The sequence below is a fragment of the Pelophylax lessonae genome (assembly GCF_965119305.1).
Source record: "Pelophylax lessonae genome assembly, chromosome: 10".
Classification (NCBI taxonomy): domain Eukaryota; kingdom Metazoa; phylum Chordata; class Amphibia; order Anura; family Ranidae; genus Pelophylax; species Pelophylax lessonae.
Window position 1 is genome coordinate 239772052 of NC_138777.1, and position 17302 is coordinate 239789353.

General features: G+C 46.3%; 1 protein-coding gene across 1 annotated transcript in view; it reads left to right on the top strand.

The window, feature by feature from the left end:
• The window catches only part of MC1R (melanocortin 1 receptor), a 33165-nt gene extending 16209 nt beyond the window's left edge, over positions 1 to 16956 (top strand). The window contains exon 2 of the mRNA XM_082270914.1: positions 15816 to 16956. Within this exon, the coding sequence (XP_082127040.1) occupies positions 15822 to 16766 (945 nt within the window). The 5' untranslated portion in view covers positions 15816 to 15821 and the 3' untranslated portion in view covers positions 16767 to 16956. The remainder of the gene's footprint in view (positions 1 to 15815) is intronic.
• Positions 16957 to 17302: the final 346 nt, after the last annotated feature.

The window sequence follows — 17302 nt, forward strand, 5'->3', positions numbered from 1 at the left end:
GGATCTGTGGGATGAGGATCTGGGGGATGGGGATCTGGGGGATGCGAATCTGTGGGATGGGGATCTGGGGGATGGGGATCTGTGGGATGGGGATCTGGGGGATGGGGATCTGTGGGATGAGGATCTGTGGGATGGGGATCTGGGGGATGGGGGTCTGGGGGATGGGGATCTGGGGGATGAGAATCTGTGGGATGGGGATCTGGGGGATGGAGATCTGGGGGATGAGGATCTGGGGGATAGGGGTCTGGGGGATGGAGATCTGTGGGATGAGGATCTGGGGGATGGGAATCTGGGGGATGAGGATCTGTTGGATGAGGGTCTCGCGGATGGGGATCTGGGGGATGGGGGTCTGGGGGATGGAGATCTGTGGGATGAGGATCTGGGGGATGGGAATCTGGGGGATGAGAATCTGTTGGATGGGGATCTGGGGGATGGGGATCTGGGGGATGGAGATCTGGGGGATGAGAATCTGTGGGATGGGGATCTGGGGGATGGAGATCTGGGGGATGAGAATCTGTGGGATGGGGATCTGGGGGATGGAGATCTGGGGGATGAGGATCTGGGGGATGGGGGTCTGGGGGATGGAGATCTGTGGGATGAGGATCTGGGGGATGGGAATCTGGGGGATGAGGATCTGTTGGATGAGGGTCTCGCGGATGGGGATCTGGGGGATGGGGGTCTGGGGGATGAGGATCTGTTGGATGGGGGTCTGGGGGATGGGGATCTGGGGGATGGGGGTCTGGGGGATGAGGATCTGTTGGATAGGGGATGGGGATCTGGGGGATGGGGGTCTGGTGGCTCGGATGGGATGGCAGTCAGGTGTAAACTGGAAAGAGGTCCATTTACATCTGACCACCCATAGAGGAGAACGGGCTGTGTCTGTGTCCGGTCTGCATACGCAAAGTAGACACGGATAAGCTAAGAATGCTTAAGGCGTCAGCATACCAAGACAATTTGGACAATTTCCTGCTCCCAACTTTGTGGGAGGAGTTTGGGGACGGCCCCTTCCTGTTCCAACATGACTGCGCACCAGTGCACAAAGCAAGGTCCATAAAGATGGGCAAGTTTGGGGTGGCTGAGCTTGATTGGCCTGCACAGAGTCCTGACCTCAACCCGACAGAACACCTTTGGGATGAATTAGAGTGGAGACTGCGAGCCAGGCCTTCTCAGATGTTCTTCAACATCACTGCCTGACATCACAAATGCACTTCTGGAAGAATGGTGAAACATTCCCATAGACACTCCTAAACCTTGTGGACGGCCTTCCCAGAAGAGTTGAAGCTGTTATAGCTGCAAAGGGTGGGCCAACTCAATATTGAACCCTACGGACTAAGACTGGGATGTCATTAACCTCCCTGGCGGTATTCCCGAGTGTGGCTCGGAGTGGAATTTCACTGCCATTAGCGGTAACCCTGAGCCACACTCGGTACTGCTAGGGAGCATCGCTGGATCCTGGAAGAGGTTACTTACCTTGTCCCCGGGATCCTGCGATGTATTTCCGCAGCATAATGCGGCCGGATCTTCCACCTGATGCTCTGTGCCCCGGCTTCCGTTCCCTGCAAGCGTTGCGTCGCAGGGGGGTGGAATCGGCGGCAAATTCAAAAAGTAAAACACACAAACACACCGATGTATTGTAATCCTATTGGATTACATTGATAAATAAAATAAATTGACCTTAGTTTGCCCCCCAGTGCCCTTGCCCTCAGTTTTACTGTACTTTATATATATATATATATACAGTCAGGTCCATAAATATTGGGACATGGACACAATTCTAATCTTTTTGGCTCTATACACCACCACAATGGATTTGAAATGAAACAAACAAGATGTACTTTAACTGCAGACTTTCAGCTTTAATGTGAGGGTATTTACATCCAAATCAGGTGAAAAGTGTAGGAATTACAACAGTTTGTATATGTGCCTCCCAATTTTTAAGGGACCAAAAGTAATGGGACAATTGGCTGCTCAGCTGTTCCATGGCCAGGTGTGTGTTATTCCCTCATAATCCCATTTACAAGGAGCAGATAAAAGGTCCAGAGTTCATTTCAAGTGTGCTATTTGCATTTGGAATCCGTTGCCGTCAACTCTCAATACGAGATCCAAAGAGCTGTCACTATCAGTGAAGCAAGCCGTCATTGGGCTGAAAAAACAAAACCAACCCATCAGAGAGATAGCAAAAACATTAGGTGTGGCCAAATCAACTGTTTGGAACATCCTTAAAAAGAAAGAACGCACTGGTGAGCTCAGCAACACCAAAAGACCCGGAAGACCACGGAAAACAACTGTGGTGGATGACCGAATAATTCTTTCCCTGGTGAAGAAAACACCCTTCACAACAGTTGGCCAGATCAAGATCACTCTCCAGGAGGTAGGTGTATGTGTGTCAGATCAGGATCACTCTCCAGGAGGTAGGTGTATGCGTGTCAGATCAAGAACACTCTCCAGGAGGTAGGTGTATGTGTGCCAGATCAAGAACACTCTCCAGGAGGTAGGTGTATGTGTGTCAGATCAAGATCACTCTCCAGGAGGTAGGTGTATGTGTGCCAGATCAAGAACACTCTCCAGGAGGTAGGTGTATGTGTGTCAGATCAAGAACACTCTCCAGGAGGTAGGTGTATGTGTGTCAGATCAAGAACACTCTCCAGGAGGTAGGTGTATGTGTGCCAGATCAAGAACACTCTCCAGGAGGTAGGTGTATGTGTGTCAGATCAAGATCACTCTCCAGGAGGTAGGTGTATGTGTGCCAGATCAAGAACACTCTCCAGGAGGTAGGTGTATGTGTGTCAGATCAAGATCACTCTCCAGGAGGTAGGTGTATGCGTGTCAGATCAAGAACACTCTCCAGGAGGTAGGTGTATGTGTGTCAGATCAAGATCACTCTCCAGGAGGTAGGTGTATGTGTGTCAGATCAGGAACACTCTCCAGGAGGTAGGTGTATGTGTGTCAGATCAGGAACACTCTCCAGGAGGTAGGTGTATGTGTGTGTCAGATCAGGAACACTCTCCAGGAGGTAGGTGTATGTGTGTGTCAGATCAGGAACGCTCTCCAGGAGGTAGGTGTATGTGTGTCAGATCAGGAACACTCTCCAGGAGGTAGGTGTATGTGTGTCAGATCAGGAACACTCTCCAGGAGGTAGGTGTATGTGTGTCAGATCAAGATCACTCTCCAGGAGGTAGGTGTATGTGTGTCAGATCAGGAACACTCTCCAGGAGGTAGGTGTATGTGTGTCAGATCAGGAACACTCTCCAGGAGGTAGGTGTATGTGTGTCAGATGAAGATCACTCTCCAGGAGGTAGGTGTATGTGTGTCAGATGAAGATCACTCTCCAGGAGGTAGGTGTATGTGTCAGATCAGGAACACTCTCCAGGAGGTAGGTGTATGTGTGTCAGATGAAGAACACTCTCCAGGAGGTAGGTGTATGTGTGTCAGATGAAGAACACTCTCCAGGAGGTAGGTGTATGTGTGTCAGATCAAGATCACTCTCCAGGAGGTAGGTGTATGTGTGCCAGATCAAGAACACTCTCCAGGAGGTAGGTGTATGTGTGTCAGATCAAGATCACTCTCCAGGAGGTAGGTGTATGTGTGCCAGATCAAGAACACTCTCCAGGAGGTAGGTGTATGTGTGTCAGATCAAGATCACTCTCCAGGAGGTAGGTGTATGCGTGTCAGATCAAGAACACTCTCCAGGAGGTAGGTGTATGTGTGTCAGATCAAGATCACTCTCCAGGAGGTAGGTGTATGTGTGTCAGATCAGGAACACTCTCCAGGAGGTAGGTGTATGTGTGTCAGATCAGGAACACTCTCCAGGAGGTAGGTGTATGTGTGTGTCAGATCAGGAACACTCTCCAGGAGGTAGGTGTATGTGTGTGTCAGATCAGGAACGCTCTCCAGGAGGTAGGTGTATGTGTGTCAGATCAGGAACACTCTCCAGGAGGTAGGTGTATGTGTGTCAGATCAGGAACACTCTCCAGGAGGTAGGTGTATGTGTGTCAGATCAAGATCACTCTCCAGGAGGTAGGTGTATGTGTGTCAGATCAGGAACACTCTCCAGGAGGTAGGTGTATGTGTGTCAGATCAGGAACACTCTCCAGGAGGTAGGTGTATGTGTGTCAGATGAAGATCACTCTCCAGGAGGTAGGTGTATGTGTGTCAGATGAAGATCACTCTCCAGGAGGTAGGTGTATGTGTCAGATCAGGAACACTCTCCAGGAGGTAGGTGTATGTGTGTCAGATGAAGATCACTCTCCAGGAGGTAGGTGTATGTGTGTCAGATGAAGATCACTCTCCAGGAGGTAGGTGTATGTGTGTCAGATCAGGAACACTCTCCAGGAGGTAGGTGTATGTGTGTCAGATGAAGAACACTCTCCAGGAGGTAGGTGTATGTGTGTCAGATGAAGATCACTCTCCAGGAGGTAGGTGTGTATGTGTGTCAAAGTCAACAATCAAGAGAAGACTTCACCAGAGTGAATACAGAGGGTTCACCACAAGATGTAAACCATTGGTGAGCCTCAAAAACAGGAAGGTCAGATTAGAGTTTGCCAAACAACATCTAAAAAAGCCTTCACAGTTCTGGAACATCCTATGGACAGAGGAGACCAAGATCAACTTGTAGCAGAGTGATGGGAAGAGAAGAGTATGGAGAAGGAAAGGAACTGCTCATGATCCAAAGCATACCACCTCATCAGTGAAGCATGGTGGTGGTAGTGTCATGGCGTGGGCATGTATGGCTGCCAATGGAACTGGTTCTCTTGTATTTATTGATGATGTGACTGCTGACAGAAGCAGCAGGATGAATTCTGAAGTGTTTCGGGAATATTATCTGCTCATATTCAGCCAAATGCTTCAGAACTCATTGGACGGCGCTTCACAGTGCAGATGGACAATGACCCGAAGTATACTGCGAAAGCAACCAAAGAGTTTTTTAATGGAAAGAAGTGGAATTTTATGCAATGGCCAAGTCAATCACCTGACCTGAATCCGATTGAGCATGCATTTCACTTGCTGAAGACAAAACTGAAGGGAAAATACCCCAAGAACAAGCAGGAACTGAAGACAGTTGCAGTAGAGGCCTGGCAGAGCATCACCAGGGATGAAACCCAGCGTCTGGTGATGTCTATGCGTTCCACACTTCAGGCTGTAATTGACTGCAAAGGATTTGCAACCAAGTATTAAAAAGTGAAAGTTTGAGTTATGATTGGTAATCTGTCCCATTACTTTTGGTCCCTTAAAAAGTGTGAGGCACATATACAAAGTGTTGTAATTCCTACACCGTTCACCTGATTTGGATGTAAATTCCCTCAAATTAAAGCTGAAAGTCTGCAGTTAACCACTTAAGCCCCGGAGGATTTGGCTGCTAAAGGACCAGGGGTTTTTTTGCGATTTTTTACTGCGTGACTTTAACGGACAATTGCGCGGTCGTGCGACGCTGTACCTAAACGAATTTGACGTCCTTTTTTTCCCACAAACAGAGCTTTCTTTTGGTGGTATTTGATCACCTGTGCGATTTTTTGATCACGCGCTATAAACAAAAAAAGAGCGTAAATTTTGCAAAAATAACAATATTTTTCACATTTTTTTATATGAAATTCCCCAAAAAAAAAAGTAAAAATCAAAATTTTTTAACATTTTTCGGCCAATTTGTTTTATGCTACCTATGTTTGGTAAAAAAAATCGCAAAAAGCGTATTTTGATTGGTTTGCGCAAAAGTTATCGCGTTTACTAACAAAGAGAAAGATTTTTGTCATTTTTGGTGTTTTTTTTTTTAACGCATAATGGCGGCGATCGGCGATTTTTTTTTCGGTACTGCGACATTGCGGCGGACAGATCGGACCCTTGACTGACATTTTTGACACTTTTGGGGTTACCAGTGACATTACTGCAGTAATCAGTGCTATACATATGCACTGTTACTGCAAAAATGACACTGGCAGGGAAGGGGTTAACTTTATTGGACAGGGAGGGGTTAAGTGTGTCCTAGGGGCGTGCTTTCTACTGTGTAGGGACATGGCTATTGGTGTAAAAGCGAAGATCAACCGTTCTACATAGTAGAACGGTCAGATCTTCACTTTTACACAGGGAGAACTGACAGGCAGCTTGTTTACACAAGCTGCTCTGTCTTTCTCCCTTCACAGGAGCGATCGTAGCGTGGCCGGCGGACATCGAGTCCGCCGGTCACACGCACTGACTTGCCTGTGAACGAGCCGCGGCGGGCGCGCGCCTCGGCGGGCGCGCGCCCGCCCGCGATAGGCTCGCAAGTCAGTGACAGGCGAGTGACGTACCGATACGTCACTCTGCCTGGCCGGGGCTGACCGCCGCAGTATATAGTCGTGCGGCGGTCGGCAACCGGTTAAAGCACATCTTGTCTGTTTCATTTCAAATCCATTGTGGTGGTGTATAAAGCCAAAAAGATTACAATTGTGTCGATGTTCCAATATTTATGGACCTGACTGTATACATAATAGTGATCGGCCAATATTGTTTTTTTAACGCTGATACCGATATTTTGGTCATCGGATATCGGTATCGGCCGATATTGGCTGATATTTTCGGGCATTAAATTTTTTTTTTTTTTTTATAACGACTTAAGCCCCAGAGGATTTGGCTGCTCAAAGACCAGGCCCTATTTTGCGATTCGGCACTGCGTGACTTTAACAGACAATTGCACGGTCGTGCGACGCTGTATCTAAATTGAATTGAAGTCCTTTTTTCCCACAAACAGGTGGTATTTGATCACCTGTGTGATTTTTAATTTTTGCGCTATAAACAAAAAAAGAGCGACAATTTGGAAAAAATAACAATATTTTTCATATTTTTTTATATGAAATTCCCCAAAAAAAAAGTAAAAATCAAAATTTTTTAACATTTTAGGGCAATTTGTTTTCTGCTACATATTTTTGGTAAAAAAAATCGCAATAAGTGTATTTTGATTGGTTTGCGCAAAAGTTATTGCGTTTACTAACTAAGGGAAAGATTTATGTAATTTTTATTGTTTTTTTTTAACTAGTAATGGCGGCGATCTGTGATTTTTCTTGTAGGACTGCGACATTGCGGCGGACAGATCGGACCCTTTACTGACATTTTTTACACTTTTGGGGGTAACAGTGACATTACTACAGTAATCAGTGCTATACATATGCACTGTCACTGTAATAATGACACTGGCAGGGAAGGGGTTAATGTTATTGGTGATCAATGGGTTAAATGTATCCCTAGGGGCGTGATTCTAACTGTGGGGGGGGGCGTGGCTTGTGATGTAACCACAGAGACATACGATCCTACATAGCAGGACCGTATGATCTCTGCAGTTACATCAGGGAGAATGACAGACGGCTTTGTTTACATCAGCCGCCTGCCTTTCTCCCTCTCCAGCGGGAGATTGCGAGTGACCGGAGGACATCGGAGCTGCCGGTCACTCGCGGTGCTCGCCCCCTAGAGGCTCGTGTGCGAGCGACGTACCGGTACGTCACTTTGCCCAGGAGGGGCTGACCGCCGCAGTATATAGTCGTGCAAGTGGTTAATGTCTACAGGTACTGTTGTGGAGGGATCTCGGGGTCTAAAAGACCCCAAACCTCTTCGATGCACTTAAAGCATTCAAAACGCCAAGTTTGGCTGTTTTGAATGTTGTAAGTTTTTTTTTAAAAAATCAAGAAAAAAGGGACCCGGTCAGATGGTGGCGGTGGAGGTAGGATGCCCGGGTCTCCCGGTGAGATGGGAGACCCGGGGCGAGCCGCGGAAGGCGGTGGGAGGGGGGAGGGGGGGGCGTCCCATCCCGCTCCTTGTTATCACAGCCGAGCGGCTTCTCAGCCACATCGATTGTCATTACAAGACAGCCGGCCGTCGGCTATGGACGCCGGAATCGGGGTGAGGCCTCTAGCTGCAGTCATCACTCCGGTACAGCACTTTCCCGAAATATCGGCAATATTGGTAAATCCAAAGGCCGATTCCGATATATCGGGAAAAGTGCATATCGGCCACCGATATATATCGGTGTTGCCGATAATCGGTCGATCTTTTATATATATATATATATATACACACAGACACACACATATACAGTGCCTTGCGAAAGTATATGGCCCCCTTGAACTTTGCAAACTTTTACCACATTTCAGGCTTCAAACATAAAGATATAAAACTGTCAACAACAAGTGGGACACAATCATGAAGTGGAACGAAATTTATTGGATATTTCCAACTTTGTTAACAAATAAAAAACTGAAAAATTGGGCATGCAAAATTATTCAGCCCCTTTACTTTCAGTGCAGCAAACTCTCTCCAGAAGTTCAGTGAGGATCTCTGAATGATCCAATGTTGACCTAAATGACTAATGATGATAAATAGAATCCACCTGTGTGTAATCAAGTCTCCGTATAAATGCACCTGCACTGTGATAGTCTCAGAGTTCCGTTTAAAGCGCAGAGAGCATCATGAAGAACAAGGAACACACCAGGCAGGTCCGAGATACTGTTGTGGAGAAGTTTAAAGCCGGATTTGGATACAAAAAGATTTCCCAAGCTTTAAACATCCCAAGGAGCACTGTGCAAGCGATAATATTGAAATGGAAGGAGTATCAGACCACTGCAAATCTACGAAGACCTGGCCGTCCCTCTAAACTTTCAGCTCATACAAGGAGAAGACTGATCAGAGATGCAGCCAAGAGGCCCATGATCACTCTGGATGAACTGCAGAGATCTACAGCTGAGGTGGGAGACTCTGTCCATAGGACAACAATCAGTCGTATACTGCACAAATCTGGCCTTTATGGAAGAGTGGCAAGAAGAAAGTCATTTCTTAAAGATATCCATAAAAAGTGTCGTTTAAAGTTTCCCACAAGCCACCTGGGAGACAGCAAACATGTGGAAGAAGGAGCTCTGCTCAGATGAAACCAAAATCAAACTTTTTGGCAACAATGCAAAACGTTATGTTTGGCGTAAAAGCAACACAGCTCATCACCCTGAACACACCATCCCCACTGTGAAACATGGTGGTGGCAGCATCATGGTTTGGGCCTGATTTTCTTCAGCAGGGACAGGGAGGTTAAAATTGATGGGAAGATGGATGGAGCCAAATACAGGACCATTCTGGAAGAAAACCAGATGGAGTCTGCAAAAGACCTGAGACTGGGACGGAGATTTGTCTTCCAACAAGACAATGATCCAAAACATAAAGCAAAATCTACAATGGAATGGTTCACAAATAAACATATCCAGGTGTTAGAATGGCCAAGTCAAAGTCCAGACCTGAATCCAATCGAGAATCTGTGGAAAGAACTGAAAACTGCTGTTCACAAACGCTCTCCATCCAACCTCACTGAGCTCAAGCTGTTTTGCAAGGAGGAATGGGCAAACATTTCATTTTCTCGATGTGCAAAACTGATAGAGACATACCCCAAGCGACTTACAGCTGTAATCGCAGCAAAAGGTGGCGCTACAAAGTATTAACTTAAGGGGGCTGAATAATTTTGCACGCCCAATTTTTCAGTTTTTTATTTGTTAAAAAAGTTTGCAATATCCAATAAATTTCGTTCCACTTCATGATTGTGTCCCACTTGTTGTTGTTTCTTCACAAAAAATTACAGTTTTATATCTTTACGTTTGAAGCCTGAAATGTGGCAAAAGGTCGCAAAGTTCAAGGGGGCTGAATACTTTTGCAAGGCACTGTGTGTGTATATATATATATATATATATATATATATATATATATATATATATATACACTTTAACTTTTTATAGTTATTTATTATATTCTAATTTATGATTTTGTGTTTCAAACTTTATCATACCCGAGATGTTGTAAAGAAGAACGCACAGTAAAAAAAACATCATATATAAATAGTTGGTTTGGGCTGCTCGTCCTTAAGAATTACATGCAAAATAATTATGGTACCGCTTTCAGCACCTAAAATCGAAAAGAATCATACCGCCAGGGAGGTTAAAGTTCAAGTGAGTGTAAAGGCAGGCGTCCCAATACTTTTGGTAATATAGTGTACAGTATAAAATGCACTCACATGGTGAAAGAATTTACAGGCTTGTCAAAATGTCTACGGAGCGCACTAGGTTCTTGCTTCCTTTCCCCTACATGTGCAGATTGTGGAAGAGGTCCAGAATAGCCGTCTAGAAGTGTCTGAAGATTGGAGTTTTCGGATCTTTGTTTTCATGCTGTTTGACCCCGCAGGGTCTGGAGGTGAGAGGCAGACAATGCCTCGGTGATGGGGATGTAGGAGCACTTAAGGAGTCATCATATTTCTTGATGTTCGCACTCTGATCCTCGTTCTCTGCATTCACCGAGGAACTCTCCATATATCATAGTTACATAGTTACATAGTAGGTGAGGTTGAATAAAGACAATAGTCCATCCAGTACAACCTGTGTAGGCATGTGTGGCTGTAATCATCTCTCATACCCCTGAATGTTCTGATCCTTGAGATGTAAGTCTAAGAGTCTTTTGAAAGCCACCATACTTCCCGCAGAAACCACCTCTTGTGGTAGAGAATTCCACACTCTTGTAGCCCTAACAGTAAAGAACCCCCCACGTTGCCTGAGGTTAAAACGCTTCTCCTCTAATCGCATTGTATGCCCTCGAGTCCTCATGCAATCCCTTCGAACGAACAGCTTTTTTTCTAAGCTGGGATCCCCATTAAGATATTTATAAATTGCTATCATGTCCCCCCTCAGACGTCTCTATTGACTGGAATTCTGCTTTCCCATATTAGTGGACTTGTATTTATTGATACATTATTGTTTTATCACATCCATTTTTATGGTTCATTATGTGTGCTTTAATATGATTGCGCTGCACTTTTTATTTATGATTTCCTTTAGAGGCTTTATGAGATTCAGCTGTCAATCCCAATTTAGGTGTTCATTATTGTGAGTTCAGCGCTACATACTTACTATTGTATATAGTACATTATATTGGCTCTTGGCGCCTTTCTCCCCTCTTTCCTTTTTTAGACACTGCCCCCCCCCCCCCAAGCCAGACTGAGTGGGCAGCCTGAACCCTTAGGCATGTAAAGGCAGGTGTCCCAATACTTTTGACAATATAATGTATTTCCAAAATAAACCGGAATACTACACTATATTGGAGTCCTGGCGGAGTCTGCCCAGTGTGTGTGTGTGGGGGGGGGGGGGGGTATCTTACTTGTTGCAGTAACCTGTGCTTTACCGCATGTCAATGCAACTCACAGTACCGTGCAATCCATGCTTCATTTTAAATGGCAATTTGTTTTTAAATTTTTATTGAATTTGAGGCTCATAAACACCGGTACAAATACATCTTTCATGTCCGTGTCAAAATATGAATAATGAATGAGTAACATTCAACCGTAAGTACCCAACGCATTGTTACAGCAGACTGCAATGCACATTGCTGCACACCGCGACGCACATGGCTTGTTTTGTAGTGTGTGAAGACATTCCATTCACTTTGTGATTATGAAGGGTTACAAGGATCTGGAGAAATGTGAAGAGGACTTTTCATAGATGCTAATCACAATTCCACACATGACCACTAGAGGGAGAGGGACCTATAGATGAAAAGAGAGGAAGAAATAGAAGAGGAACCAATAATAGAAATATGACTCGGATGTTCTCACTTCAGTTTCCTATTAAAAGTAATTGTAATAAAGAGGCCTGTCATTCGGGATTGGTAATTCTGTGTAATTGGTGGCGCGGCACAGAATTATTTGGGATTGATCACCGGTTATTATTGGCTTGCTACTTCATTTTTTTAGCTGGTGCGCCAAATTATTCCTTCACACAGAATCAGTAATTATTGCTGAAGAATAGAATTTCCTTTTAACTATTAGAAGTATCTAAGCTTTATATGCTACAATATATCCCAAGTATCTAAGCTATATATGCTACAGCGTGTGTCAAACACAAGGCACGCGGGCCAAATTTGGTCCTCCAGGCCATTTCATGTGGCCCAATCTCTCCTGCAGCTGCGGCACCCCCTTAAGTCTTCGCCCCCACATTGTCTCTGCAGCAAAGAGGACAGAACTTCTCCACCAGATCCTGCACTTTTCTGTGCAGCCAAGGAGAGAGTCCTCTTTGCCCCCTTCTCAGTTGGCAGAAGGGCCCGTTGACTCACTTTGGAGAATGCACTGAAATTGCTCGTAGCGTTGCCGGTGCTCTGTCAGAATACCATACCCTATCAGAATTCCATACCTCCGTCATTTCTGGTTGTGGATCAGCTGTGGTTTCGTCATGAATCAGCTGTAGCCGCGTCACAAGTCCTACTGCGCATGCGCAGAATAGGTAGGGCATTTTGAAAACATCGTAAGGGTCAGGCAAAAGTCCTAGTGTGCATGCGCCAGCACATGCGTACCAACGGGTCGGGCAGCGGGATCACTGATAACAAACATTCATCCGATCTCCATGGCCCACACTGCGCTGACCCGACACTGCACCGAGCCGACAATCCAGTCTCCATGCCCCACACTGCGCTGACCCGACAATCCGATCTCCATGACCCGACACTGCACCGACCCGACAATCCGATCTCCATGGCCCACACTGCGCTGACCCGACACTGCACCGAGCCCACAATCCGATCTCCATGCCCCACACTGCGCTGACCCGACACTGCACCGACCCGACAATCCGATCTCCATGCCCCACACTGCGCTGACCTGGCACTGCACCGAGCCGACAATCCAATCTCCATGCCCCACACTGCGCTTACCCGACACTGCACCGAGCCGACAATCCAATCTCCATGCCCCATACTGCTCTGACCCGACACTGCAGCGACCCGACAATCCGATCTCCATCCCCCACACTGCGCTGACCTGACCCTGCACCGAGCCGACAATCCAATCTCCATCCCCCACACTGCGCTGACCCGACACTGCACCGAGCCGACAATCCAATCTCCATGCCCCATACTGCTCTGACCCGACACTGCAGCGACCCGACAATCCGATCTCCATGCCCCACACTGCGCTGACCCGACACTGCACCGAGCCGACACTGCGCCGAGCCGACAATCCGATCTCCATCCCCCACACTGCGCTTACCTGACACTGCACCAAGCCGACAATCCGATCTCCATCCCCCACACTGCGCTGACCCGACACTGCACCGAGCCGACACTGCGCCGAGCCGACAATCCGATCTCCATGCCCCACACTGCGCTGACCTGACACTGCAGCGAGCCGACAATCCAATCTCCATCCCCCACACTACGCTGACCGGACACTGCACCGAGCCGACAATCCGATCTCCATGCCCTACACTGCACCGACCTGACAATGAGACAGTGGGCGTGTGGGTAGGGAATAGGATTGTCCCATTGTCGGCTCGGCGCAGTGTATGCCATGGAGATTGGATGGACGTTTGTTATAAGAGATGCCGCTACCCGATCCGTTGGTGCGCATGCGCAGTAGGACCATTGCCTCACCCCCCTTACGATGTTATCAAAATTCCCTACCTATTCCGCGCATGCGCAGTAGAACGTGTGACGCGGCTACAGCTGGTGCATGACGAGCCTGCACCGGAAATTACGTAGGTAGGGAAATCTGACGGGGTAGAGTTTTCTGATTGAACACCGGGTCAGTTTAAAGTTTCTGACACTGTGAAGCTGGACATTGATCTGGAGAGTCTGTAGGTGATCTGCTATGGTATCTGGGACCCCCAACCCCTCACCTCCTAATCGTTCTGCAATAAAACTTTAAAAAGACAAAAGTGACTGGTTCCCAATATTCTTCCTGGGCCCCCTATTTTAGCCATGGACTCAGGCCTGGGGTGACATGCTAGACCACCCCTGGCATCTGGAGGTGCTATCCTGCCTTTGGGGTGCTAGAAGTATTTTTGTTTTTATCACCTGCTGGGGGACCTTTATGAAAAGCTAACCTGGAGTCAAGCTTTAATTGGGGTGGGGGCAGCAATAAAAACATCTTGAAATAAAGTCAGTGAGCGTGGGAGCAGCTCCATGGTCCGCACTCCCTGCGTTACATACATGATTCAAAAATTGATTTATTTCGATTTGTGAACGGAACAAGGAAGGGTGCCTGGTCATCATTTCTTTCTTTTTTTTATATAAATTCTTTATTTATGGAAACATGAAGGCATGCAATAGAATAAATATAATGTACAGAAATAAGAAACAGTACTCAATATGCAAATATACAAATGTATATAAAATGAAAACGGAAAATACAAGGAGGATAAATGTATCCCCGCCATACAGAGACCACATTAACCACTTTACCACCGGAGCATTTTGCTGTCTTACGTCTGGGCCACTTTTTACGATTCGGCACTGTGCGACTTTAACTGACAATTGCGCGGTCGTGCAACGCCGTACCCAAACAAAATTTACGTCCTTTTTTTCCCACAAACAGAGCTTTCTTTTGGTGGTGTTTGATCCCCTGTGCGATTTTTACTTTTTGCGCTATAAACAAAAAAAGAGCGACAATTTTGAAAAAATAACAATATTTTTCAATTTTTTTTATATGAAATTCCCCCCCAAAAAAATGTAAAAATCAAAATTTTTTTATCATTTTAGGCCAATTTGTTTTGTGATACATATTTTTGGTAAAAAAAAAAAAAATCGCAATAAGCATATATTGATTGGTTTGCGCAAAAGTTATTGCGTTTACTAACTAAGGGAAAGATTTCTGTTGTTTTTGGTGTTTTTTTTTTTTAACGAGTAATGGCGGCGATCTGCGATTTTTTTTGTGGGACTGCGAGATTGTGGCAGACAGATCGGACCCTTGACTGACATTTTTGACACTTTTGGGGGTACCAGTGACATTACTACAGTAATCAGTGCTATAAATATGCACTGTTACTATAAAAATGACACTGGCAGGGAAGGGGTTCATTTTTATTGGTGATCAAGGGGTTAATGTATGCCTGGTGCTTACTGACGTGTGTGGGGGGAGGGGACTATGTGACACAGGGACAGATCACAGGTTGAGCTATGCTGAACCCTGCAATCTGACCCTGCCTGTCACTTAGGAGATCCGCCCGCTTTGTTTACACAAGCAGGCGGATCTCCTCACTCGATCCCCGAGGATCGGGGAAGAGCAGCGGCAATCGCCGCCGCTCCTCCCCTGGCCCGACTCCCGCTGTGACTGAATACAGCGGGAGCGAGCCTCCGGCGGCGTGCGCGCGCCGCCGAGAGAGGGGAATGTCTGGCGACGTGGGTCTACGTCGCCAGACGTTATCGAGCCACTTTGCAGCAGTAGAGCTCTAGTGAGCAGCGGCAAAGTGCTTAAACTGAACATAAGAGTACTCATTGAACTGAAATAATGCACCTGACAAATCCAGAAGCGGATGAGGCTACTTCCCTAGGGCCACCGCGGTAAAAGGCAAAATGAGTGGTAAAATAATGGTAATGGTAGAGTAGCAAGACAACTCTGGAGAATCCTCCACTCCCACCGGCATCCATCATATGGCTGGCAAACGGGAACTGGGAAGAAATATCCTGGGTGTTAGCAACCACCACTGTGGCGTCTATAGAAGAAGTCGTCTACACGTATGCCCCCGGGCAGGGGGAATCGGGTTTCGTGCCCAGGAGAAGGGGCTTATTGCTAATGGAAGGAGCAGGAAAGGAGATAGAGTCTGAGGGGGTTAGAAAAGAAGGAGATTGGGAAGGACAATAATGATAGGAAAAGAGAAGAGAACGAAGAAAAGAAGGGTGGGTAAAGGGAGGTGGCAGGGGGGGATGGCCAACCCCCATTTCCCATCCGCCTTAAGCAATCAAGTCCTTGTACTCTGCAGAGAACGTGAATTCATGCCAGTAATACCAGCGCTTGAGGAACTTGTTGGTCATCATTTCTAATCTCTGTTATTTTATCTCCTCAGGTCACAATGATCAACTTTACAGCCCTACAGAGCGATATAAATGACAGTCTTTCCACCGCACTGGTGCCAAAACCCAACGAGACAACCATCATCCACATCGAAGTTCCTAAAGGGGTTTTCCTATTCTTGTGTATTCTCAGCTTGTTGGAGAACATCTTGGTCGTGGTGGCCATTGCAAAGAATCACAACCTCCACTCTCCTATGTACTACTTCATCTGCTGCCTGGCCGCTTCCGACATGCTTGTCAGCATCAGCAATCTCATAGAGACGGTCATCCTGGTCTTACTAAGCCACGCCATCATAGACTACAACGAACCAATGGTCAAAATGATGGACAACATTGTGGACACCATGATCTTGTGTTCGCTGGTGACGTCGCTGTCATTTCTTGGAGCCATTGCTGTAGATCGCTATGTCACCATCTTCTACGCTCTGCGATATCACAGCATCATTACCCAACGAAGAGTAGTCAACGCCATCGCCGGGATCTGGTTGGCCAGTACCGCCTGTAGCATTACATTCATTGTGTTTTCCAACAGCCACGTCGTCATCTTTTGTCTTATTGTGTTTTTCATTTTCATGTTGGTTTTAATGTTGGGCCTCTACATCCATATGTTTATCTTGGCAAGACGCCACTCGCAGAGCATTTCGGCCCAGCAGAAAGGGGTGAGAAGACGCCTGTCCCCACATCAAGTGGCCGCCAAACTCAGGGGGGCCATCACCCTAACATTATTACTGGGAATCTTCTTCCTTTGCTGGGGACCGTTCTTCCTTCATCTTACCTTAATCGTCTCCTGTCCAAAGCACCCGTTCTGCCTGGAGTATTTCAAGTATTTTAACATCAGCTACGTACTGATCATTTTTAACTCCATTATTGACCCCATAATCTATGCTTTTCGAAGTCAGGAGCTGAGGAAAACCTTGAGGGACATCGTGTTCTGCTCCCAATGATGGTACGAGGGGGTTAGGGGGAATAGAAGCTTAGAAGTGAAGATCTGAACTTCTTCAAAAAATTCTCCCTTTCCTCCAATAACGTTTGTATAGTATGACACTAAATGATTTTATAATGACTTATGTGAAAAAATAACAACTTCAAAAACTAAAGATGTAAATAATAAGGAAGCCAAAGAAGTGATAGAAATTTATGGACTTTTTTCTGACTTTTACCCATAAAACTCCATGCTGTCCGGGATAAGGAGTTTGTGGGTCAATAAAGACAATTCTTATGAATGATTCTTGGATGCAAGGACTCTATTATCAAGGTAGAGTGATGATGTCATCATATGACACCCACAGCTTACATGTAGGGGAGCCTCCTGTTCTTTAAATAACCTGAAGCTTAGGCAAATACAAGAACTCGGGCATCATGGTGGCATCTGCTTACAGGAAGAACGGTAGAAACCAATGAGATCCTCCAGTATGCAGCTCAGTATGGGAGAATGGAAGTAAGGGCTTGACTTGCTGCTATGGAGAACCTTTTAGAAACT